Source organism: Peromyscus eremicus, chromosome 4 (genome assembly GCF_949786415.1).
Source record: "Peromyscus eremicus chromosome 4, PerEre_H2_v1, whole genome shotgun sequence".
In the NCBI taxonomy this organism is placed as follows: domain Eukaryota; kingdom Metazoa; phylum Chordata; class Mammalia; order Rodentia; family Cricetidae; genus Peromyscus; species Peromyscus eremicus.
In genome coordinates this window covers 151,293,407-151,319,710 of record NC_081419.1, presented here as the reverse complement: position 1 = coordinate 151,319,710, position 26,304 = coordinate 151,293,407, and the positions used below count along the sequence as shown (strand labels likewise).

General features: G+C 46.3%; 1 protein-coding gene and 1 long non-coding RNA gene across 6 annotated transcripts in view; one reads left to right on the top strand and one right to left on the bottom strand.

The window, feature by feature from the left end:
• Positions 1-8: 8 nt before the first annotated feature.
• On the top strand, positions 9-13,220 carry LOC131910054 (uncharacterized). 2 transcript variants are annotated; one of them, XR_009378973.1, is made up of 4 exons: positions 9-300; positions 4,249-4,406; positions 8,220-8,367; positions 12,702-13,220. It is a non-coding gene; the product is annotated as an uncharacterized LOC131910054 (long non-coding RNA). The 2 variants fall into 2 exon arrangements; XR_009378972.1 differs by lacking the exon at positions 12,702-13,220 and having other exon boundaries at positions 8,220-8,485.
• Osbpl2 (oxysterol binding protein like 2) overlaps positions 8,980-26,304 on the bottom strand; it is a 52,211-nt gene continuing 34,886 nt past the window's right edge. For 3 of the 4 annotated variants that reach the window (XM_059262070.1, XM_059262074.1, XM_059262071.1), the window contains 7 exons: positions 25,016-25,123; positions 24,264-24,353; positions 21,528-21,651; positions 20,234-20,374; positions 13,535-13,658; positions 12,233-12,323; positions 8,980-10,236 (listed from right to left, as the gene is read on the bottom strand). In XM_059262070.1, the coding sequence (XP_059118053.1) occupies positions 10,134-10,236; positions 12,233-12,323; positions 13,535-13,658; positions 20,234-20,374; positions 21,528-21,651; positions 24,264-24,353; positions 25,016-25,123 (781 nt within the window). In that variant the 3' untranslated portion in view covers positions 8,980-10,133. The remainder of the gene's footprint in view (positions 10,237-12,232; positions 12,324-13,534; positions 13,659-20,233; positions 20,375-21,527; positions 21,652-24,263; positions 24,354-25,015; positions 25,124-26,304) is intronic. The other variant, XM_059262072.1, reaches the window with a different exon arrangement.

The window sequence follows — 26,304 nt, the reverse complement described above, 5'->3', positions numbered from 1 at the left end:
GAAACGCGGGCCAGAGCGGCCTCTATTGTTGCTGTGTCATAGGGGAGCGGCGGCGGCCCCTGGCGGCAGCGCCGGGAACAGCGGGTCGGCCTCTGCCGACACGCAGAAGGGCCCCCGCGGGGCGGCGCTGCGGGTTGAGGCCGGGACCCGGTGGTGGGCGCCGGACGGTACGTGCCCGCGGGGCCGAGCTGGCTGACGTGCACCCAGGGACGAGTGTCCGTAGCGGTTACCCACTCGGTTCTGAATGGAACCAACTCTCCACACCCGCAGGAAGACAGCCCGTCTGACTCGCATTATTCGGTGAGCGAGATGTTAGGGCCTGAGACATAAAATAGTCACATGGTTGAAAAGGTAGGAGGTAGTCTCATGACGCGGGAGCGAGGAAAATGTCAACTTCATGTCACTTTGTGATAATTTGACATACCTTTCAGCAAAGTACAAGAGGCTGCTCGGGGCAGGGGTGGAGGGAAGAAGGTAGCGTGGGGGTTGCTCGACGCTGCAAGAGCGGAGTTCACAAAGCACCAAGGGTACTGCATGTGGCTAGCCAGATGGAGTGCAGCTGCCTTCCCCAAGGGCAGAGGTGCCTGTAAAATGGAAAGCCCAAGAGTCCCCACGTTGTTCTCCTACACTCCACTTTGCTTCATCTTTGACAGTTTTGAGGAAGTGAGCAGTAGTTCCTACTTGGTAGGCCCCCAGGGCTATCCTCCACCCCTCTCCAGGGTTGAGCAGTGCTGAATCTCTGGCTTCCCACGGCATACTTCACAATTTACATCAGTGTATGTGTGGAACGTGTGGGGTCTTTAGCTTTTTCTGAAAGAAAGGTGAAAAGAACTTTTCTCACTTAACGATACTTGTTGGACGCTGACACAAATGTGTTCCAGGCCAGCCTGAGCTAGAGGGAGACCTGCCTTTAAGATACATTTATGCTGCCATAGTGGTTCACTCATTTTAATTCCTGTCTGGCATTCTGATGCATTAATTTCTACCCCTTTGCATCTGCCATCTTCCTGTTGGAATCCATCCTGTGGAGGTCTAAGCACAACTTTCCACCTGAGGTTCCTGTGAGCAAACTTGGGTTGTCAGGCTTGCCCAGCGAAGTTTTACCTGTTTCATCATCTCACTGGCCCAGTTTCCATCTTTTTACTACCAAAAAAAAAACAAAAAAACAAAAAACTCCAATTTAACCAGGTGTGGCAGCTCATGCCTGTAATCCCAGCCCTCAAAAGGCTGAGGCAGGAAACCTTCCAAGTGTTCAAGACCAACTTGAAAGATTTAATCGGGGCTGGAGAAAGGGTTCTGTGGTTTAAAGCACTGGCTACTCTTCCAGAGGCCCCGGGTTCGGTTCTAGCACTCACAACTGTCTGTAACTCCAGTTCCATAGGCTCTGATGTCCTCCTCCAGGGCCTGTGCGTTCCTGGCAGTGCCTGACCACCCAGTCACATTTCCGGCTCTATTTTGTAGTTTTGGTTTTTTTTTTTTTTTTTTTTTTGGTTTTTCGAGACAGGGTTTCCCTGTGTAGCTTTGCACCTTTCCTGGGACTCACTTGGTAGCCCAGGCTGGCCTCGAACTCACAGAGATCCGCCTACCTCTGCCTCCTGAGTGCTGGGATTAAAGGCGTGCGCCACCACCGCCCGGCTATTTTGTAGTTTTTATCTTATGTATATGGGTGTTTTGCCCACATGTATGTCTAAACCACTCACATGCTGGGTGCCTGTGAAGCCCAGAAGAGGGTATTTAGGTGCCTCAAGAACTGGAGTTCCAAACAGTTGTGAGCCACTCCGTGAGTGCTGGGAACCTTACTGGGTCCTCTGGAAGAGGAGCCAGTGCTGTTTAAAGCCCACATGAACAAAACTTATTTGGAGCTGATAAGTCTTTTGTGTGCTGCTGTGCCACCATACACTTTGAGGCAGATCTCATCATTTCTAAGAATCTAAGTTTCCAGAGGCCAAAATGGTGGAGTGAGGTAAACACAGGTTTGCTGTCACTACAGCCCAGTGGACCAGGAACAGGGAAATAGAAGAAAATCTAACTTGGCTTCCAGGCAAGTGGCAGCAAGTCAATGTCACTTATTCAAAACCATATGTCAAAGCTGCCACTGGAGGTCACAAGGAACCCCTATTTCAAAACCAGGAGATTTGGGCTTCTCCCAGGTCATGAATGCTGAGGACATTGGATCCAGTATCTTCCCTCATGAGCCAGGAGCCTTGGGTTGGCTCGGAAAGAGTGCAGTTCTGCACACAGACACACTTGGAATGGCATCTGCCATGTTTCCACACATAAGCACTCTGCAGTGGGAAGCTCATTTACCCAGCTACTGTGGAGACTGTTGGTGAGAAGGCATGCAGGTAGCCTGCAAAGCTGCTGGTCCCCACAGCCACTGCAGCTCACAAATATGGCCCCTGGAACATGCAGACCTGTAATAGAATCCAGGCTGCAGTGGCCACCTTGGCCCCTGACATATGTGGACTACAGCATGGATGGTTTCTGTGTAGTCTTCAGCTTCCACAAGGGGAGACAATTCTAGCAGTCCTGCGGAAAAAGAACAAGCCCTGAGCTGGGGATGTGACCCAGTAGCTGAGTGATCCCCAGCATTTTTAAACAAAAACAACAAAAGCCCCACTGTCCAAAACGACCCAAAAGCCCTGTGAGCCTCTAATGGGAGAGAGAATGCGGCTCACAGAGCTGAAGTGCAACAAAGTGGCGCAGGCATGGCTGGCTAGCGCTACCTGGGGAGGAAGAGAGTTTTTCCAGAGGGCAAAGGATCCGAAAGGATGTCCATGTCCATATTTGCAAAGAAATATAGATGAAAACTCACCTTTGAGAACAGTTACCAGGGCTGGGGGTCTTGAGTACTAGGAATACAAAATGGCACAGCCACTGGGGAGCTGACTTTGGCAGGTGTGACATTTTTTTCATTTGTTTTATTAATAGACTTAATTCTTCAGAATAATTTTAGGTTCATAAGAGAACTGAGCAGAAGGTACAGACAGTTCACACTACCCTGCCCCCTACACCCCTGCCTCCCAGGCTGCACCTTCCAGAGGCGGGTCTGTTGTAACCAGTAAACTTTTCCCCACAACTCAAGTCCTAGAAGTGTACACAAGGTTCACTCAGCAGGTGATGCTGTGCACCTCTAAATAAACATTTTTTGGTTTCCAGCAGAAAACCAAGGTCAGAGCAGAGCAGTTTCAGTGTCTAGTAGGGCTGTGTCTCAGCGGGAACAAATGTGTTTTTACATAGTAAAAGATGCCAGGGCATGCTACAGGACTATGGCTGGACACCTCTTTTCATAAGGGCTTAGTCCCATGCATGAGGGAAGCACCCTCATGGCCTCCTCACCTCTTACAGGGCCTGCCTTATAATGCCATCACATGGCTACAGTTAAACCATACCAACATTGTATAGTCCATGTATATGTGTCTCCACAGACCCAGACTGGCCTCCGAATCTTCCTCTTCCTTTGTAAGCTTCCTGGATGTTTCTAGGGTTACAGGTATACTACTGTGCCTGGTGTGTTCCCATTTAATACTGACATACACACACTGTAACAGCACCAGAACTCACAGTTCACCTGCACCCTAAGCCCTCCTCTCCTGCTTTCCCAAAACATGTTGTGATAGCACACTGTGGCCTATTTAAAGGAACTTCTCTCAATAATGGCAACTAAGTTTCCCCAAGTCTTTTTTTTTTTTTTTTAATGATTTTTTTTCCTTTTGGTTTTTTTCAAGATAGGGTTTCTCTGTGTAATGGTCCTGGCTATCCTGGAACTCGCTTTGCTCTGTAGTCCAGGCTGGCCTTGAACTCACAGAGATCTGCCTGCCTCTGCCTCTCAAGTGCTGGGATTACAGGCATGTGCAACCGCTGCCTGGCATTTTTTCTGACTTTTTTTAATGTGTATGGAGTTCTGCCTGATGTATGTAGGTGCACCATGTTTGAGTCTGGTGCCTACAGTGAACAGAGAAGGTGTCTGATCCTCTGAACTACAGTCATAGGTTCTTGTGAGCGGCTATGAAGGTGCTGGGAACCAAGTCTTTGTCTACTGAGCCACCCCTCCAGCCACCCAGCCTTTCAATGGTGTGACTGTGCCAAGACCTGAGTGTGGAAGTCAGGGAGCAACTTTCAGACGTTCAGGAGTTGGTCTCTTCTTCCACTGTGTAAATCCTGGGTATGGAACTCGGGTCACTAGGTCAGGGGGCACGTGCCTTTACCCACTGAGCCATCCCTCTGGTCCTCCCCATGTCATTTTAGGGCTTGAGGCCTCCTTTCTGACACTAATATCCGATGGCCTGCATGTACCTCTGTTTGCTTGCTGAAGGAGTTCATGGTTTCTTCCAAGTACCTGTCATTATGATTACAGCTGCTGTAAACATCTGTGTGCAAGCGCGTATGGACACAGTGCTATTTAGGTAAATACAAAAGTCTAGTTGCTGGGTTGTTGCAGTAGGGTGGTATTTAGTTGGGTTTTGTTTTTGTTTTTTTGAGGCAGGGTCTCACTGTGTAATTAGACTGGCCTTGAACCCAAGACCTTCCTGCCTTCCCCTCCAAGCTGGGATGGCGGGTGTGCAGCACCATGAGCACAGCATGTTTAGTCTTTTTTTCCCTTTGGTTTTTGAAGACAGGGTTTCTCTGTGTAACAGCTCTGGCTCTCTGGAAACTTGCTCTGTAGACCAGGCTGGCCTCAAACTCAAGAGATCGGCTACCTCTGCCTCCCGAGTGCTGGGATAAAAGGTGTGTCTGGTTTTCTAAGTCCCTGCCACCGCCTCTGCATGCCGATAGCAGTGCTCCGTGTCCACCTTTACCATGTGTCAGCAGAGTACACGGTGCTTCCTTGTTCTAGGTAGCAATTCCCTAATGCTCAATGACAGTGCTGAGCACTTCCTAGTTTCATTTGTCATCTATGGTCCATTTCTGATGAGGTGACAATATGTTTGTTTGTTTGTTTTAATGAAGTGTACTGCTTCCATGTGACCCAGCTAGTATTTCTTAGGCATTTATCTAAGGGAAATGCAAGCTGATAGGCTAGGTGTAGGGACTCACACCTACAATCCCAGGACCGAGAAACCTGAGGGTAGTGGTTTCAAGCTACACGAGACCTGACCTCAAAAAAAGGTCCAGATAGGGATCTCAGTTGTTCAAGTACTTGCCACAAGGCCCTGAGTTTGAGCTCCAACACCCACATAAAAAAAAGCCAGGCACAGCATGTGCTTGCAGTCCCAGTGCTGGGGAGGTAGAGACAGGTGAGTTCCTGCAGCTCACTGGTCAGCTAGCTAGTGTAGCCGCATCATGCACTTCAGGTCCCGGAGAGGCACTGTCTCAAAAACCGCATGCATGGCGCCCAAAGTTGAACTGAAGAGGTGAAACTGTAACAAACAAAGCAGAAAGAAAGGAGATGTCCACAGAGAAATCTGTGTACAAATATCTAGTGATTTTCTTCACAACTGCCCCCAATCTGAGACAGCCTAAGTATCTATCTATCAGCTGGTGAGTGGACAAAAGGTGACACTCCAGTGCTTAGTAACAGAAAGAAACAAACTCCAGCTCACACACGCCCACAGTGACTTTCAAAGATGCACTGTTCAAAATGAAAACAGCCAGACTGAAAGGAAGGGCAGAATCTTGGGGACAAAGCCAGGCTGAGGTGATCAGGGCTGAAGAAGCCTGTACATGGTTTCTCCAGTAGGTTTTGGCAGCATGTGGCCATACAACAGTATGAACTTGTTGGAACTCATGATGTTACACCTCTCGAGAAGAGACCCCACTTCCCCACCAAGCAGATGTGAGCCCTGGGCAGCTCCACCTTCTGGTGCTTGCTCCTTGGGGTCAGACTGGAGGTAACAGGCATGATGTGCCCTAACAGTCAGGTGTTGTGGCATTGGTGCCATCTGTCCTGCACAGCTGGCGGATTCCAAGCACATCAATTCTGGAGGACCATCTGTCCCTCTATCAACAGAGCCATGACACTGGATAAACTTCTGGGCTCCCTCCCAAGTAGCCAGGCTGACCCCCAACCCAGCTGTTTTATGGCTTCTGACAGCAATCTCTAGTCCCCAGAAGAGAGGACAATTAAGCAGAGTTGCTACAGCTCAGAAGTCTGAACCTGACATGCCACCCTTTAATGCCCTCTCCACCAGGACAAGCCATTTTAAGACAATCAATTTGCTAGGCCAGTTCTACAGAATATCCAGTCCAAACACCTACTCCACTTGGGTATGAGGACTTATCTGTAGCTCTTTCCAGAAAAGTCAGAGCCCTGAGACAGTGAAAAATTGTCCAGTGTCCACAAGCCATTTCCAAAGGATCTCTACTCGGACCTGAAAGTTAACCGTTAATATATCTTCACAGATCTGTGTACAATCCTCAAAAACAAACCCCAGAAGTGACTGATTTTGCTAATATAAATGATATTGACAGTCATAAAAATAAACACTTCGCATGTCTATTTTCTTGCCTGACATTTCTATGTGTGGTGGGAGGTTGTTGGTAAAGGGCCATGCATAGGCATGATGAGAGATGAGGACGCAAAACAGGCTGAGGTCAGGGGCCAGGCCAGAATGAATGGCAGATACCACTGTCTGCTGTAGACTGTAGACTGCTTTCCTGCACATCTGGTCAGTGTAGTTGGCTCTGAGGATAGTCCAAGAAGGATGACTTCCACGGAGCACACCAAGAGCTGAAATGCAGTTCTCACTGGAAAAAACTCACACCAAGCATATAGAGGGTAGTGAGGAGCCAAAGGAGACAGCAGTTCTTGAGAGGTCCGCTGCTTTAACAGGCTGCAGGTCCCTGTATGTGGTACTCACATTAGACATAGAGAAGTCTAAAGGCTGAGCTAGGAGGAAGTCATGACTCTGAGGACTTCCTGTGCAACTCCTCCAAGTCCAAGAACTTGAAGTAGGGTAGTCAGTCAGTCTTCTTGCTGTGAGCCTAGTGCCAATCAAGACTTTTGGTCGGTGCTCCTGACATTTTGGGGTTATTCGAAAATTGTTTTCCCCTCAGTAGTGGGGATTGAGCCTAGGGCCTCACATGATTGACAAGCACCCTGTTCTTTTCACTCTGACAGAATCCAACTAAGTTGACTAGCTTAAGTATGCCTTGTACTTGTAACCCTGCCTCACACTCCAAGGACCTAGGATTCCAGGTCCACTACTAGGTCTAGCTAATGTTAGAACTTTAGTCTGTGGAGATGGTAAGGAGGCATACAATTTGCAGCTCCCTTTCTAGAGGGAGAACTTTCCAGAGCCTGGCAGGGGCCTTCCCTCAAGGGGCTGTCCGCAGGGCTGGTTCACTAACAGGGAGAAGGGGCTCCCAAGCGTTTCTTCTGATTTTCTAGGCTTAAACCTAGAGGACCTAGGAAGTAGACGGCATATCCTCTATACTGGAGGATATCGCCTCTTCAGACAGCTAGTTCAACCAGGACTAAGATCCCACACAGCCCTCCTAGGCCTGCTCCGTACCAGACTTTGGAGTGTGACACTGACCCTTTGACAGACACGAGTAGTCACTGTAAGCTTCAGGGAGCCCGAGAGCTCTGAGTGCCTGTGGGAGCTGTTCTGTTGGAATTCTAATCGCTCTCTGCTTCCCAACACAGGGCTACGAAAGCACAGTTACATGTACGTATGCGGGTGCAGTATTTCCTCCTTAAGCGCATTATACTCCCAGAGCATCATGGGTCCTCAGCCAAAGGACCCATATTTACTCTCCAGCAGGGACTGAAGAGCTGCATTTTGGAGGGCTAGGTTCAAAATACTGATGTACATCAAAGCCAGGCCTGCCTTTTCCAGCCTGGCAGGATGTGGATGCTAGTGACCCGGCTTCAAAGAACCACCAGAGTAATGAGATACAGCCGATAACTTAAATCATTTAAGGAGTTATCTTTTATATAAAACATTCCAAATGTTTATCTTCTCACTCTAAATCTCTAACAGGTCATAGTAATGTTCCTTGGACTTATGGACTCAATTCTATCTTCAATTAGAGTAAAAGGCAGGGGGGATGTTTGAGATGAGGCCTCACTACAGCAGCTAAGTTCTATTTTGTTTTCTGAGACATGATCTCATATACCCCAGGCTAGTCAACTCACTTTGTAGCCAAGGATGACTTTAAACTACTTATCATCCTGCCTCTACAACCCAAATGCTGGGATTATAGGCATGCATCCATCACTGTACTCAACTTCAGAATATTACATTTTGAAAAGCCTGCTGCCCTTTTCCTCCTAGGAGGATGTCTCAAGTGACAGGACTACTATGCAAGCACCAAGGCCCCGTGCAAGTTTGTGCTCACACGTAACTGTGCGCAGGAGACCATCTTTCAATATGTATCTTCCACGGGAAAGCTCATGATGGACACTTTCAAGAGCTGTCCCAGGTGAGGAGTATGCCAATAATGTACTTTTGGTGCTCCTGACATTTTGAGAGTCGCAACTTATATGTTGATTCAGGCAGACGCTGCAATATAAACTGATCACTGTTATATTCACCTGGCACACAGCTGTCCTTTCTAGTAGCCTTTTTGCCCTCTCCCCTTATATTTCTGGTTTAGGCACATGAACACAGCAACTGGGTGTGGGGGCTGTGTGCATGGTGAGGAACCCTAAAACACGCAGAGCCTTGCCTCAGGAGATCACAAGAAGATGCAAACCCACTGACATGTTATTCCATTCATTAGTCAACCTTCTCAGCTTTCCATCTTTTTGTGGGAATGAGCTGCGTGTATGTGTACATAGCCATGGTCTGGAAAGGCAAATGACCCCCTCAGAGGCACACAGGGTGCCTGCCCTGTTCTATCAGATACTTCACAATCTCCTCTTGGAATGATGACAAAGCCACAAACCTTCAGATACATCCCAGAGCCATCAGAGGCTTTGTTAAGGGGTCTCAGTAGATAGAGCAGAGATGCTGGCCCTGGGAGATCCCCTGGCTGCCACAGAAACACCTGTTTTCAGTTTCCAAAGCTATAAAATCAAGCCTTTAGCCCGTATTGATTTTTCAAAGTGTTTTAATGACAGAGGCGGTTTGGAAGCCTGGACACAGTAAGAATGCCTTCTCATTCAGAAGTGTCTGATGTAGTGACTCACACTCTATATGAATACACAGGTGTGCATGTGTGCCAGAGCACAGGTATGTGCACACAGCAGATTGTCTTTGATGCAAAGAGCTCCACTGTGATCCTTGGTGTCACCATTTCTACATAAAGTCCATCACTTGACAGGAATGCAGAGATGGACACACCTACTTGTGTTTAAACAATCTTAATGACACCAGGTAAGTAGATCCTGCTTCTGGCCTCCCACTGCACACAGCTGGATGGGACTTGCCTGGACTGGAACATGCATGCCGGGGAAACCAAACACAAGACTGCAGGGGGCAGGGAGGGAGTACACAGGCGAGGGGAGTGAAGAAATGACCCCTCAAAGACGGAGTGGTCCACGTGACAGTGACGCTGTGGGAGTGCTGTGGCCAGAGGCAGGGTCTCCTGGTAGGCTGGGAGCAGCCCTGGGGATTTCTCATCCAAGTCACAGTGTTCCTGCCACTCTGGCTTGTCACAGGGACACTTTTTGGACAGTACACAGTGGTGATTAATGTGTTTGCTACTCTTCAGCAGAGCACTCAAGTAGTTTCAGTTTAAATGTTTTCTACAGTAATCTTTACCTTATTCAGACTGGCAGAAAATACAGAATCTGGCAACTTGTCACTTCATTCCATGGGTGCCCTCCATAAGGAAGTGGACCCTGGCCTACAGGTTATTTTCAAGGTCCATATTTCTCTCCTTCTTTGGGTCTGGGTTTGAAACTCTTCCAGAAACCCACCCCACAGCCTTGAGGAGCAGAGGCCCTGCTGGGTCTTCCTTGTCACACACTTGTAACAGTGTGCTGCCAGCTCAGCTGGCCTTGTGCACTTCTGTCAGGTGTGAAAAGGATTGGGGACTTCTGAGGCCTCAGTGAATGTGAAGACCCAAGTGGAGCTTCATGAAGGGGCTGTGACATAGTAGAGTGCTGGGCAGAAGTCCTCCATCAGGTCGGAGGCCATCTCCACGATCATGGCTGGAGAAGCTGGTGTCTGCCACCGTGAAGTTCAGAGTACCACTCAAGGAGTCCAAGCTCCCAGGCCTCCTCCTGGGCTCCCAGGCTTTAGTTAGTAGATGTCTGGGCAGTCTGAGAAATTACGCTCAAAGTAATCCCCTGCATACAACCAGTCAGGAGTCCCTGTGTAGGGGTTATCGCCTGGATAGAACCACCTGCAGAAGACAAGGAAGGTGGTCAGCAGACGGCAGGGTCCTTCTAAGTCCGTCTTCTCACAGCAGTGTGTGCTACTGGAGAAATGCAGTCTGAGGCAACAGTCACTGACAGTGACCGACCAGCCTCCACGTGGCTGTGCTCACCCACATCTCCACCACATCACTGTCTATTTCTCAACAAACCTCAAGGCTTTAGCCAACACCCAATTCTCCACAGGGCTACTTTCATAGGCCAGTCTCCTGTGTGCATGGAGATGGTGCCCATGCAGTTGAACCTCACAGGTTCAGTCTGCACCCCCGCAGCTGCACCCCACCAAACAGAAGCAACTAAGGTCACCAGGAGTGCACCAGGAAGTGATGGGCTGGTGTTACAGCTGGCCATGTGCAAAGCCCTGAACTTCATCCCTAGTACCATAAAGAAAAAAAGCAGAAGTAATCATCCTCTATGAAAATACTGTCATTTTCACAATGGATGGTTTGTTTGATCGCCTGCTTTTGTTTTTTTCGAGACAGGGTTTCTCTGTGTAGCCCTGGCTGTCCTGGAACTCACTCTGTAGACCAGGATGGCCTCGAACTCACAGAGATCCTCCTGGCTCTGCCTCCTGAGTGTTGAGATTAAAGGAGAGCGCTACAATTGCCTGCCTTGAGTTCCCTATTTTTAATACTTATTTCTTGAGATAGTGTCTTATTATGTAGCTCAGGCTTGCCTGGAACTCAGGCTGGCCTCAAACTCAAGATCCTCCTGCCTCAGCTTCCAGAATGTTAGAAGTAGAAATGCAAGTACCTACACCTGGCTTATGTTCTTTAATACCTTAAAAGGCCAATGAAGGAAGATCACTTTCAACACTTCCTGTAGAACAGGGACAAATTCCAAAACCGTGGACATTAAAGGCACAGTATTAAATCAGAAGCCCATGTGTCAATAAGGGTTCACAGAGGCTGGCACAGTGGCAAAATGGTCGAGTGTCTGCCATACACATAAAGCTCTGGGTTCCATCTTCAGCACAGTAGAGAAGGGATGGGAAAAGACTGAAGAAAAGCTGGTTTCAAACCTCCAGCCCCATGTTAATATGACCTAGAAATAAATAGCACAAGGAATGTTCTCTCAGCTACCCAGGTCCATAGCTACTCTGGAGCCTGAAATTTGGAGCTGCTGGAGTTCAAGACTGACAACAGTGAAACTCATCTTAAAAAGAAATGATGAAAACAACCAGCCTTGTAAGAACTGATCTGTTTAAACATCCAAAGATTTTTACAAAAGACTAAAAATATTTATGTGCACTTATACAGGTACATATCTTGCTTATGCTTAATTATTATAGTACTTTGACTACTGAAGAAAAAATACAACCAATGTAAGAAATCTGAGTCAGAAGTAGGGCTAAAGCTCCTGGCAGCTGGTACAGGCCCATGAATCACAACACATTCTCTGCATGCCCCCCATGTTGGCAGAGGGCTCACCTCAGGGCTGCATCTTCACACCCACAACAGAGTTTTTCCTGATGCCACAGCAGGCTGGCAGCAGGACCCAGGCTTCAGCCTGGCACCACATTGCATGGGGGAAGTGATCTGTGTGTGTTACCTTACCACAAGGTATAAATGTGGGGACAACATCAAAACTCTCACTTGTTTAAATGAACAGCTGGGTTCAGGCTATATTTTATCTTTAAACTGGCCATATTTAAGAAAACCATTTTGGGTCAAATACACTGTGAAGCACGGCAGCAAGGCCTGGGAGTGGGGTGACTGGTGTCCTGTGACAGCCAAATGGTTTTAAGCAAAATATATGCTAACCAGGGACACTGGCCTTTAATGCATGGTTCAGTGATAAGCACTGTGGGAGCAGTGGGGGGAAAACTATCTTTATGGACCCACAGATTGCTGCTACTTAGCCATAAAGGCTGGACAGAAAAGAGTGAGTAATAGGGTAGTGTCTATGATGTGGGTGTGGCTTCCTCACTGCCCAGGTGTGTAAGGTTTCACTGTTCAAACTCACCTGGTCCGCCACTCTGCTTCCTCTTTGGCACGTTCTTTTCGGGCCTCTCTCTGCTTTTCCTCTAGTCGCTCCTTCTCCTGGCTGGCCAGATCTAGGTCCAAGCAAGGAAGCAAGCACTTAAAGCCTCCGGTTATGTCAGAGAGGCCAGACCCCATCCTGACCCCTAGAGGACCAGTCCCACTTAGAAAGTGTGGGAAGTGAACTTTGGCTCTAGTATATCAAGTGAGTTGTTCCTGCCTGGATGAGTGAGGGGCACTTCTCCAGGACAAGCACAGTGGGAGGCATCACACCGGACCACAGAGAGCATTACTCCAAGTGTGGTCTGTGATATGCCGGGCAGTTTAATAGCACCTGAAGTCCAAGTAGGAAAGCAAGTATCTGGAACAGTGAGCTCACAGAACCCCCAAGTATAAGAATCCCAAATCTATTTGCTATTAAAAGACAAGTCTACTAAACCTTCATCTTGCAGGATAAACTCTGGCTTCTGATGAAGGGCAAAGAGTGAATACTGAGGGAGGAGTACCGCCTGCCCAGCATGGATCAGGATGGAGAGTGGCCCTCCAGACATTCAGGCCTTTCTCCCCATCCCCAGGCATGACTTTCACGAGATGGATGTCTTCTGTACTCATTTGTTACTTCAATGTAGCCTAGGATCATAACAATAGGCATTCCCAGCAGAAAGCTTTGTTGGTATTCAATCTTGCCTTGTAAGCCAGAAGCAAGCTATCATACTGAAAACCTATGCACAGTGCTCATTTGTAGTGTGACTGCCTAGTCTTGGGTCAGAATGAGACGGACCAGGGCAATGGCTCTGCTCATATGAACTTTGCATGAAGTCAGTCCTGAAATGCACTCTACCTCTGAGCTGCACCCAGCTTTTGAAATGCAACTTTAACCCACTGAATTAAATAAATAATAAAGTATTGGGATTTGTATTTTGTTCATTTTTTTCAATCATTTTCTTTTCTGTCGTTGTTGTTTTGAGATAAGGTTTTACTAGGTAGCTCAGTCTGGCCTGGTTTATTAATCCTCCTGCCTCATTCTCACAGGTACTGGGATATAACAGGTGTGTGTCACCACACTTGACTAACACATTTTCAATTTAATTTTAACATTTTACAAAGGACTGGTCTGTGGCAAGCTGAAGTTAAAACTGTGCACCACCTTTCATTGCTCTGTAAAGTACTGTCCTTGGAGAGCAACACCCTGTTTGTTAGTCTGGATGACTGGTCTGGGCATCCTTCTCACAGAGAAAGCCTAAGCTCACCCACACAAGCCCTCTGGGGAGGACCCAGCAGTTACCCATGTTGCCATTCTCCATGCCTCGGATGTCAGGGCGGAGGCGGCAGTCTGTGGGTGGCAGGGTCTTCTCCATGCCTGACTCCAACTCATTGAGACTCACAGTGAAGCTGGTGAAATTGTACATCTGCAGGAGAAACCAACAAGCACTGTTACAGTAGCTGCAAGAGAATTATGCATCTGTCCTGGCCTGATCCATGGGTACCCTAAACCCACGATAAACAGTCATGTTTCACCCGCTCAAGAGAAGGGCAACCGTGTCCTATTCAAATAGCAAAGATGTTTATCCTGACTTCTGAGGTGTCCATCTGTTCAGTCACTGTGTGTTGAATGCTTGGGAGAAATCTCAAGCTCTGTGTACCTGAGACAGGACTGCCTTGTGCTGTGCACATGGCACCCCTCAGATTGCTTTGTAGCCTTTCCAGGCCTTGACTCCACTCATCTTCCTATTAGCCTTCTCTTCTCTTTCTTGTCATCATCTAAGAGCATGTGGCTCAAGGGCCACAGGGAATGTTAAATTTTCTCTGATCACCCCTGCTTGAATGATTTCCAGGATACTTACGTCACTCAAAACAGCCAGGATACTGCCAGGATCCCTGAAGTTTGACCACCACAGCACCTGGGGTCTATGAGTAATCTGTCCCGGCTCCCCAACATGATCCTCAGGTGGCCACAGCTCACACCTGATTCTCTTTAGAACCCTGCTCCATTACCACAGCCTGCCTGCTCTGGAACCAGCTTACTCAGTACTCTTAGAGGTGGTAGCTCCCATAAGAGTGCACTCTGCCTTTCCATGGCCCTGTTTCCACTACCCCAGATCCACAAACCCCTGGTAGGCATGAAGGACTAAACCAGCACACTGAACCAAAAAGAAAGAAGAGTTCCACCTTAAAAGAAATTTTCCTCAACAACACATAGGCTTTATTTTTCTAAAGATACTCAGGCAGAATACTTTTCATGCTCTCTGACAGGAACAGTGTAGAGTGACTATGCTGTGCAGGGGTTGTTTGTGGTTGTTTATGTTGGCAGCTTTGACACAAGCTAGAGTCATCTGGGAAAAGGGACCATCAATTGAGAAAATGCCTCCTTAGGATGCCCTGTAGACAAGTCCGTGGGCATTTTCTTGAATAATTATTGATGTGTGACCCACTCCTGGTCCTGGAAGGTGTAAGAAAAGTAGCTGAACATAAACCCAGGGAAGAAGTCAGTAAGCAGCACTCTCCCATGATCTCTGCTTTAGTTTCTGCCTGCCCTGCTTCAGCTCCTGATTAGGTTTCCCTCAGTAATGGATCGTTATCTGGAAGTGTAAGCCTTTCCTCCCCACATTAGTTTTGGTCAGTGTTTTATCACAGCAGTAAACTGATAGAGTAAGGCAACATACTTACAAGTAAATGGGCCACTTTGTTCTATTTATATTAATTTATTCTGTGTGTGTATGTGGGTGCATATGTGTAGATCAGCTGATTCCTTCCATCTACTATGTGGACCAAGGATCAAACTGAAGTTGTCAGGTATGGTAGCAACTCTTACCCACTGAGCCATGTCACTGGCCCAAAAAATGTTTTTGGTATATTGCTAGGGACAGAATTTAGGGCTGTTGTGGAATAATCTTTTTGTACACTGTGAAGATGACTTTGCCAAGGTACCTTCTGACTGGTTTAATAAAAAGTTGAATGACCAATAGTTAGGCAGGAAGAGGTTAGACAGGACTTCCGGGGAAAGAGAGAAACCTGGAAAGAATCTAGGCATGTGAGAGATACCAGCTAGATGCGGAACAAGTAGGACATACAGAGTGGGAGAGAGGTAAAAGCCATGTGGCAGAACATACATTAATACAAACAGCTTAATTTAAGTCGTAAGAGCTAGTTGGGAACAAGCCTAAGCTAAAAGCCAAACTTCCATAATTAGTAAGTCTCCACGTCATTATTTGTGGGCTGGTGGTCCAACGAAGGTCCAATTAAAAAGCTTACTAGGGCCGGGCAGTGGTGGCGCATGCCTTTAATCCCAGCACTCCGAAGGCAGAGCCAGGCGGATCTCTGTGAGTTCGAGGCCAGCCTGGACTACCAAGTGAGTCCCAGGAAAGGCGCAAAGCTACACAGAGAAACCCTGTCTCGAAAAACCAAAAAAAAAAAAAAAAAAAAGAAAAAAAAAAAAAAAAGGCTTACTAGGTTTGGCGTCCAGCGTTGAGCATGTATATTCAAGCATAGAGCAGCTGGCTCCCTGGTGGGTAGAAACAAAAATGCCTGCCGTGCAGGCTCAAAAACTTCCCAAAGCTGGGGCAGGTAAATGTGGCTCCCTGCTGGGGTCTAAACACGTGAGGCTGGGCTATCACTGACTCGAGGGTGGGCAGAGCCAGCCACCATGTGCTAAGCAGAGCCTCATGGCGGCTGGGACAGCAAAAAAAAAAAAAAAAAGATTTGGCTCTAACAATTGTGTGTAACTCCAAGATCTGACACCCTCACACAGACATACACGCAGGCAAAACACCAAATCACATAAAATAAAAATAAATAAATTAAAAAGATTTGGCTCATACAGTCAGAGGAGGCTACAGGTACACAGAGAGCCAGGTCCAGGCCAAGAAAGCCTCTGAACAGGTGTAGTATGCTTGAAAATGTGCTTAGATGCTAAAGAGAGAAAAGAAAATGGGTATAGACAGTCATAGAAAAAAAATGGTTCAAAAACAATAAAATCTTTAAAGAAAGAGTAAACAAATATAAAAAAATAAGCCGTGTAAGGATGGGAAATACACAGGGCATCTGGATCCTGTATGGTGTTTTGTGACTTTGAATGTTTTGAATGCTGATGAGCGAAGGGCAAATGTTGCTTGAGATACTAAGATTATGGAAAAACATGCTGAATTAAACCAGTCTATATATTTTAAGGATGCCTTAACTTTAGAATGGAAGTCTAAAAATTTGCTGTGATGGGGGAGAGGTTATGCCTTTGTTTCCACAGGAAACAAAAAGTTATGGATTTCTTCAAAAGTAATGAAGATCAGATTTGATCAGGGGAGACCTCCTGAAAATCTTGGCTATAGACATGAGAAAGAAACTAAGAAAAACTATAAGACAGGTGAGGTAGGTGCTGATCCCTCTACATGAGAACAGCTCTGAGACTGGATGAGACATGATAAATCTTGTTATCTACAGAGTCCTCATGATTTATTATTATATGTCATCTTTTCATATGGCATGGATGGAGATTTATATTACAGTTTTGTTATGCCATCCAAACACACTTCTAAAGTTGACAGATGTCTTTCACCTGCTCAAGCATAGAGCAGAGCATCATCTTTAGCTGACTTGTGCACACCACACATTCTATACTTGTGTTACCACAGATATGTATGTTACCTTTAAAAGTTTGGGTGTTTTCAGAACAAAGCACCAGACACCAATGAAGACAAGTAGCCCAGGTGATCCAGCCTCTCAGAATGTAATTGCCTCTATTACAGTTTCCTCAGATTTCTGCATCCAGAACGTCTTCAAAGTTGCTAGCTGAGAGGGTCCAGCCTCACAAACTACTCTCACCAGGACTTAAGATAAGCCCTACACTTTCCCATTACACAGAGACTGGATAACAAATAATATAGCTAGCTCTCACAGGACTTGACCATTATCCCAATTTTCTCAGGGTCCCCCTAAAGATGCCACTGCCCCCAAACAACAAGAAGCAGTCTAGAGAACATGACGCCCACATTCCCAAGAGGTGGGGTGGGTGGTTGCAAGTTGTTATTGGTAATGGTCAGGAAAAAAGCTGAACAAAGAAGATTAGATTCAGGGATCTTGTTCTGAAAAGAAAAAAGGGGGATACAGGAATGATAGGATAAAAGGGTAGATTATTTAATCTACTTTTTTTTTTTTTTGGTTTTTCCAGACAGCGTTTCTCTGTGTAGCTTTGCGCCTTTCCTGGAACTCACTTGGTAGCCCAGGCTGGCATCGAACTCAGAGATCCGCCTGGTTCTGCCTCCTGAGTGCTGGGATTAAAGGCGTGCACCACCACCACCGGCCTAAGATGTTTTAATAACAAGACTTTTCATGACAGTGAGAGACATTTGCTCCTGGCAACACCAATCTACTTCAGAGAAGATGATGGCCTTCAAAGAACCTCCATATACACCTTGCTTTCTATGTGGCAAAGCTATCCATTGGTCAAGAAACTGTCTTTGCCTCAACTGACAGATGCTGTCCAAATGGACAAGCAGGACACAGAGGAAGTGACTGCCAAACTTTGCCAAGGCAAGGTAGAAGAGTCCTTCAAAATTCCTGTTTACAGCAAAGTCTGTCAGATAGTCTAGGCCTGTAGACCGAATGGATGCCCCAATGTTGCAGAAGAACCTTGGGTGATGGTTCAGGTGGCCAGATGTCTCTGTCATTTCTATAGTTTTAGTAATATTTACCAAATAATTTTACTCAGGTAATATTTTATCTTTCTTGGGTCTAATGGGGTTAAAGTCTAGCTAGTTATACTGTTTTTGTTACCAAATTCGGAAAAGAAACTTATAAAAAGATGTAAAGTTTATTTTTTTAATATTAGTATTTCTTTTTTTAAAGATTATTTATTTATTTATTATGTATACAATGTTCTGCCTGCATGTATGCTGAGACACCAGAAAAGGGCACCAGATCTCATTACAGATGGTTGTGAGCCACCATGTGGTTGCTGGGAATTGAACTCAGGACCTCTGGAAGAGTAGCCAGTGAGTGCTCTTAACCTCTGAGCTATCTTTCTAGCCCCCAAGATGTGAAGTTTATAAGGCTGAGAGACATAAAAGCTTAAGTTATTTGTCTAAAAAAATGTTTTAAGGTCTAAAAAGATATTTTTAGGATAGTAATACTAGTTATAATAGAAAGTGGTTTAGGTTAAAAATAAAATGTTGGATTCATGAAGATAAAATAAGAAAATAAGAGTATTTTCTCTGAATTTGCTAAGTACTAATGGACTGGACATTGTGAATGTAATTCTTACCTGATAACTGTTCTTCCCCACCCCCCACTCCCCCCGGAGCTGAGGACCAAACCCAGGGCTTTGCGCTTGCTAGGCAAACGCTCTACCACTGAGCTAAATCCCCAACCCTGTGATAACTGTTCTTATTGCACATAGTTTTACTGTGTTAGAGTTAATATCTTTTCTTTTTATTTAGACACAAAGGGGGAAATGTTGTGAGATAATCTTTTTGTACACTGTGAAGAAGTGTCTTTGCCAAGGCACCTTCTGATTGGTTTAGTAAAGAGCTGAATGGCCAAAAGCTAGGCAGGAAGAGGTTAGGTGGGACTTCTGAGGAAAAAGAGAAACCTGGGAAGAATCTAGGCTTGCAAGAGATGCCAGTGAGATACAGAGCAAGTTGGACATACAGAGTGGGGGAGAAGTAAACGCCACGTGGCAGAACATACGTCAATACAAACAGCTTAATGTAAGTTACGAGAGCTAGTTGGGAACAAGCCTAAGCTAAAGGACATGCTTTCATAATAGGTCTCTGTGTCATTATTTGCGGGCTGGTGATACAAAGAAGGTTTGACAAAAAAGCTTACTACAATTTAGGGCCTTGTTTGTGCATGCTAGGCATTCCATCACTAAGCTACATCACAAGCCCTGGAGTCCTCTTTTTTAAAAAAAATTTATATTATTAGTTATTGTTTGTTTGGTTTTTTTGCAGGGGGTGGGGGTTGAGACAGTGTTTGTGTAGTCCTGGCTGTTCTGGAACTCAATCTGTAGGCCAGGCTGGCCTTGAACTCAGAGATCCACCTGTCTCTGCTTCCTTGAGTGCTGGGACTAAAGGCATGTGCCATCATGCCTGGCTTTATTTTGGTTTTTGAGATAGGGTCTCACTATGTAGCTCTGGTTGTCCTGGAACTCATTTTGTAGACCAGGCTGGCCTCAAACTACCAGAGGATCCACCTGCCCCTGCCTTCCCAGTACTAGGATGAAAAGGTATGTACTGCCACACCTGGCTACTTTTTATTTTTTATTTAATTTAATTATTTATTTAAGGTATATTTATTTATTATGTATACAGTGTTCTGTCTGCATGTTTTGCCTTCACACCAGAAACGCACACCAGATCTCATTCTAGATGGCTGTGAGCCACCATGTGGTGGTTGGGAATTGAACTCGGGACCTCTGGAAGAGCAATCAGTGCTCTTAACCTCTGAGCCATCTCTCCAGCCCTACTTTTTATTTTTCAATTACATGCATGTGTTTATATCTATGTATGAGTGTGCACAAACACACCCAGAGACCAGAGGTGTTACCCCCTTGGAGCTGGAGTTACAGGTAGCTGTGAACTGCTTGACATGGGTGCTGAGAACTGAACTCAGGTCCCCTGGAAGAGTACTGACAGTATGGAGAATGGAAGCACCAATGCTGCAGGTATACAGACTCAGCCATGGGTTCTGCATCAAGATAAGCTATCAATGCTAGGTGGATTTCTGTGCACAATTCCCAAGTCCCACATGGGCACTACAGCAAGCAGAAGTCACTCTCAGGCTGGACCATGGCATTAGAGTCACATACAGCTCCAGGGAGTAAGTGCTCTCAGGATTGTGGAGATGTGATGGAGCCTCCCTGTTTGCTTGGAAATAGCTGGTTGGCTACATATAAGAACAAGGTAGAAAAGTTGTGGGCCTGCCTGGGATGGTACAAACAGGGCTAATCTGCAGCAGACAGGCAGAGAGGGGTGCTAAGGTGTACGACACAGACCTGAGCTGAGTTGGGGGGCCGGCTGTTGATTCTCCAGAGAAGCTTACTGCCAGGGATGACTTGCACAGTCTCCTGAGCCACAGGAACATCGTCCGTCATATCGTCAGGTATATCACTGTTAGCTTTCTCAGGGCCGTCATCCTGAAACACAAAACACCTCACTATGGCCACTGGCCAGGAGCCCTGTACTCAGAGCACTTGAAGACTTGCTCCCAAGCCCCTGTGCAAAGCCAAAGCCTTTTCTAACTGAGGAGAGAAAAATTAAACTCTCTCTTGTTAGTAATGCCATCAGGCCTCAGGCTCCTGCCTCTTCATGGCTTTGCTTTCTGCAGAGCTGTGCCAGGCTGGATTTCTACTCTCTCAGAGAAGAGAAACAGGTTGAAATAGAAGCAGGTACACACACTGTCCTCTCAGTCTTAACAGTCTGGAACTTGCTGTGTAGATTAGGCTGCCCTAGGACTCACAGAGACCCTCCTGTGTTTGCCTCCTCAGTGTACTATCACATCTGGTGAAAATTTTTTTTCAAGACAGGGTTTCTCTGTGTAGTCCTGGCTATCCCAGAACTCGCTCTATAGATCAGGCTGTCCTCAAACTCACAGATATCTGCCTGCCTCTGCCTCCTGAGTTCTGGGATTAAAGGCGTGTGCCACCTGGCTTGAACTATCACTTTTAATTTTTTTTTTTTTTTTTTTTGGTTTTTCGAGACAGGGTTTCTCTGTGTAGCTTTGCGCCTTTCCTGGGACTCACTTGGTAGCCCAGGCTGGCCTCGAACTCACAGAGATCCGCCTGGCTCTGCCTCCCGAGTGCTGGGATTAAAGGCGTGCGCCACCACCGCCCGGCTATCACTTTTAATTTTAATTTTGCTTAAGAATAATTCATAGTCACCAGCATTCCAAAATTCTTAGAGGAAAGTCTTTGCCAGGGCTTCCTGATTGTTGAATATATTACTGAGAACTCAGAGTTGGAAAAAGAGAAATGAAATGCACTTGACTTCTTAAATAGGTCTCAGCTAACTCAGGCAACACAAGAGAGATTTATTACAAAGAACTACATGAAAGGGCTTGCATCCCCTTGGAAGCTTCCAGCTTATAAAAGCAGCTACAACGTAATAAAAATCAAGTCAAACTCACCTCTGCCCCCATTCCAGAACCCAGACAGAGGACAGTTTTGCCTGGACAGACATATTCCACGTACTACATATACCTCCTGGCTGAGGCCACAAAAGCCGTGCTTCTGGAGGGCTTACTCACCTCAGGCCCCACCCTGACCAAGGTCAGCTGGAGCAGGCACTCACCATCTTGGCCTTCCTGGGGTGGTCACTTCTCCTTTCATGCTTCTTAAAGGACTCATAGGAAACAGGATCGATGCCCCACAAGCATTCCGTCCACTTGCCATAAATTATAAAGAGCTTCTTCCTGCTGCAGCGAAGGAGTTTAAAACAATTAACAGTCATCTACAGTGCAGCAGCTTGATGCTGACCTGGTGCTCCCTTCTACCAAGACGTCTACATTCTGGGATACCTCCAGGTATTGACACGAGGAAGAAGCTTTGAATTTCAGAACCTCATTCATGCTGTAGGCTATCCCTGATGCCAAACAGAAAATGAAGACACAAAAGCCTAAACCATTATCAGGGCCTTAGAAAACAAGGGGAAAAGCACAAACACGTGCCGACCCTTTGCTGGGGTAAGTGCTCTACCACTGGGTTTTGATGTACTGTGAGTCCTTCCAATCTTTTTCTATCAAATCTACCCACAATGCCTCCAAGGTCACGTGATGGCATTTGCTTTCTCCTTAGTTGTCACCTGCTCCTTCATCTAGTCTCAGCCCCGAAAGCCCCTCAGCTCTGTCACAGACGCCACCTCACACCAAAAGGATCAGAGCTATTTAGGATGGACTTCTTCCTTTCTCCTCTGTCTGGGAAGAAAGAGTACATGGTGGCCACATGCTCCTTGGGAAGTGCTGCCCTGACAGAACAGCGCTATCAAGAGGACACAGGGATATGTGTAGGCGCTTGCAGCGCTGATAGATGTGAACTCAGGAACACAGCCCAGCTCCTTAAGCAACTCTAACTGCAACGAAAAAGTATGCTTGGTGCTGTAGAGAAGGTTCAGTGAGAACGTGCTGCATAAACACAAGGACCCACATTCAGACCCTTAGAACCCACATAAAGCTGGTTATTAAATACTCCTTCACTGGGAAGCAGATACAGAGCCAGCTAGCCAGAGAGTCAAGCCAAATCAGAGATCTCCAGGTTCAGTGAGACCCAGTCTTAAAAATAAAATATAAGAAAGAATAATAGAGAAGCTATCTAATATTAACCTCTGGCTTCCACCTGCATGTTCATGTACACAACACATATGCACAAACATGTATATACACATACACCACACAAAAAAGAAATGAAATGAGCCGGGCGGTGGTGGCGCACGCCTTTAATCCCAGCACTCGGGAGGCAGAGCCAGGTGGATCTCTGTGAGTTCGAGGCCAGCCCGGGCTACCAAGTGAGTTCCAGGAAAAGGCGCAAAGCTACACAGAGAAACCCTGTCTCGAAAAACCAAAAGAAATGAAATGAAACGAAAAAGCATGCTTAGATCCAGGATGCAAAACCAACAGGTCAAATCAAGACTTTCCCATTGGCTGGAATCCTCAGCCTGCTTCAGACTATGGCAGGCCAGTCTCCAAAATGCCTGGGTGCCCTTGGTGACCATTATGATCATGATAGGGCTGTGTCCTTTACAGCGCACATGTGAGGTCCTAACTTGTCTCATTAATCTAAAGTCTGACATTAATATACAGGTTTGAACAGATGAGTTTCTGGTTCCCTAGAGATAGGCAGTGAGAATAAAATGACTCTCTTGGAATTATATTACTGAAGGGGAGCTGGTGATAAATAAAACTAAGACCCAGAAGATAATTTTACCAAAGGGAGAAAAATCTGGAAAATGTGTCAAAATCCTACTGGCCATTTTTCTACACAAAAATCTCCACAAGGCCCTGGTTTAGAGTGGAAAATGCAGGCACATAAACAGTGAATGCCTGCGTGCTTTCCTGATATGTAAGTGGGTGCCCACATGGTCAAGTGCTAAAAATCTAAGTTCTGTTTGTAAAACTTCAGCACTAGAACCCAACAAAGCTATGCACTCTAGCTGTAATCTAGCATTTGGGAGCTGGATGCAGGATTTTAAGACTGATACCAGCCTGTGCTGCACAGTAAGACCATCTCAAAAAACAAAACAAAACAAACGAGGTGGGGGGAGCTATATCCCTGACTAAAAAATTTTTTTTTTTAAGATTTATTTTTACTTATTATGTATACAGTGTTCTGTCTGCATATACACCTGCAGGTCAGAAGAGGGCACCAGATTTCATTACGGATGGTAGTGAGCCACCATGTGGTTGCTGGGAATTGAACTCAGGACCTCTGGAAGAACAGGCAGTGCTCTTAACCGCTGAGCCATCTCTCCAGCCCAAAACGAATTTTTTTTTTTTTTTTTTTTCGAGACAAGGTTTCTCTGTGTAGCTTTGCTCCTTTCTTGGAACTCACTCTGTAGTCCAGGCTGGCCTTGAACTCACAGAGATCCACCTGCCTCTGCCTCCCGAGTGCTGGGATTAAAGGCTTGCGCCACCACCACCCGGGTCTAAAAAATATTTTATTCCCTCCCCCGCCAAAGACAGGGTTTCTCTGTGTAGTCCCAGCCGTTCTGGAACTCACTCTGTAGACCTGGCTGGCCTTGAACTCAGAAATCCACCTGTCACTGCCTCTTGAGCGCTGGGATTAAAGGCGTGAGCCAACACCACCTGGCAAAAATGTCTATTTTCTTAGGCTGACTTATCTTCTCTTTGCAGATGGGACCAGCTTCACTCTCCTATCACCAGAGACTACACTCAAAACTTATCCTTTAAAAAAAAGAAAAGAAAAAAGAGCTAGCATTGTTTCTACCATGAATATCATCATGGCATAACCACATATAGGTGCAGCACTGGCCACTGTAGACCCACACCCACTGGGCATCAATGGGTAGACCTACTTTTTGTCTTGAATGTACCCTTCTACTCTGTGAAGTTCCTTTCCAAACAGTCCACATGGCTTGAAGTGAAGTATACACTTATCTCCAGTTCTGTGGGAACAAACACAGGCATTAGTTTACGTAAAACAAGCTACAGGGGAAGAGAAAAGGACTTGGCCACCTAGGAAAGGAGGCCATGAGTAATGGTTAACATCACAAGGGGCCTTTGCTCCTTGATGGAAAGGCTCTGTAACTGACTTGGGGTGATTGTTTGCGCAACTAGGGTAATTTACTAAAATATCACTTCAGTGCCCATTTAGAAAATAGGTGAATTTTATGATTTATAAATTATCTCTCACTAAGGTGTTAACAAGCAAAGCCAATGAGTCATAAGCTTCCAGCTGTAAGCCTAGGTCCTTTTGGGCATAGTCACTACATTTTTCACCTTCACTGACAATACTTAGCTGCACTTTACATTTTTAAATAAATTAACAATGGTAACAAAAAACCAGTCAGTCAACATGGGACATTCCTGATTATTTCAATACCAAACAGAACTAAATCTAGCCAGACACCATGTTAGGGGCCCCATTACAGGAAGAAAGAAGCTGAGGGACAGGAATAAAGGGCTAGAAGTCCAGAGAGAAGGAATGCAGACAGAGACAGCTCCCTTTAGGTCAGTCAGTTCATCATGGCTTGTCTTGCCATAGACAGCCTGGCCTGTTGCCTTTGGCTCAGAACCACCATCCCAAATACACAGATGGGCCTGTCACCTGTGATTCAGGATCTCCACTATCCCATACTGTTCGATCCACAGCTGCCCAAGGATAACATTGTGCACACAGCAGGTGGGGTTGGTCCACGTGTAGGCTTCATTATGTCTGTGAAAGCACCAAAAACAAGACAGGTCAGTGAAGCTCAGAACTTGGGTGATCCAGAAGGCCATGACCAGGCAAAACCAGACCTTTCTGAGAGCAAAAAACTGTCTGAGAGCAAAGCAGTGCTTTGAAGTCTTCCCAGTGCAGGCTATTTAGTTAGCATGCATCTGAAATTTATTTCTCCTTTCCTTTGTAGCATCAACAAAGCTTTCTACTTAAATGTCAAGACAAGTTAATAAGCAATAAAGGAAGACTAAAACAAAAGAGAGACAGCTCTCCTGAGAAGCAGCCAAGAGGAAAGGCTTGTGAGAATCATGGTCCCTCCGCAGCCTGGCTGTGGGGAGTGTAGGAGAGGGTTGCTGCTGTTAACACTCAACTCTTCCTTTGAAATGACCCTGCCCCAAGGAAAACCTCATAGCATGAAACACAGTAGTGCCTAGACTTATACCTATGGGAGGCTACATCAAGGAGCCATGACTGAAGGCAAAAGCATCTTGACACAGGGTGGTTGAGGACACATATCTGGACTCTCTCAAATGGCCCAAGTAGAGCCCAAACATGTTTCACAAAAGCATTTGCAGCTTATCAGTTCTGCCCACCTCAACTCCCAAAACAAAGACTAACTGCCATGACAAAGGCCCAGCAGCTGGTATTCACCACAGGTGCTTCCCTCATGAGCCTGCTTCTGTGTTCCTGGGGAGATGTATAGAGACAGGCCCTACATTCTTGTTGTTTGTTCAATTTTTGAGATAGGGTCTCACTTTGCAGCCTTGATTGTCTTAGAACTCACTATGTATACCAGGCTTGGCCTTAAACTCAGACAGATCCAACTGCTTTGGTCTCCTGAGTGCTGGGATTGAAGGTGTGCTCAACTAAACCCAGCCTGCCCACAGGTTCTTAAAACTGTCTGGCAAATGGCCAGTGCAGAGCAAACGTGACATCGGTGCTCCCCCACAGTAGGCTGATAATAGAGAACCAACCACTGTAGCAACTGAACCCCTGGGCTGTGGGGGCTGCAGCGGGTTCTAAACTCTAGCATATGCTGGGGACTTGCTACTGGCTGAGTATCTCTGATGGGAGCTGGGCTGGACAGCCTCTAAGAGGGATGTCCAGCGGTCCTCACCTCTAGGCACTCAACTTCATATGTACAAACAGACATGCCTGTGTGACCATCAGCAAGCAGA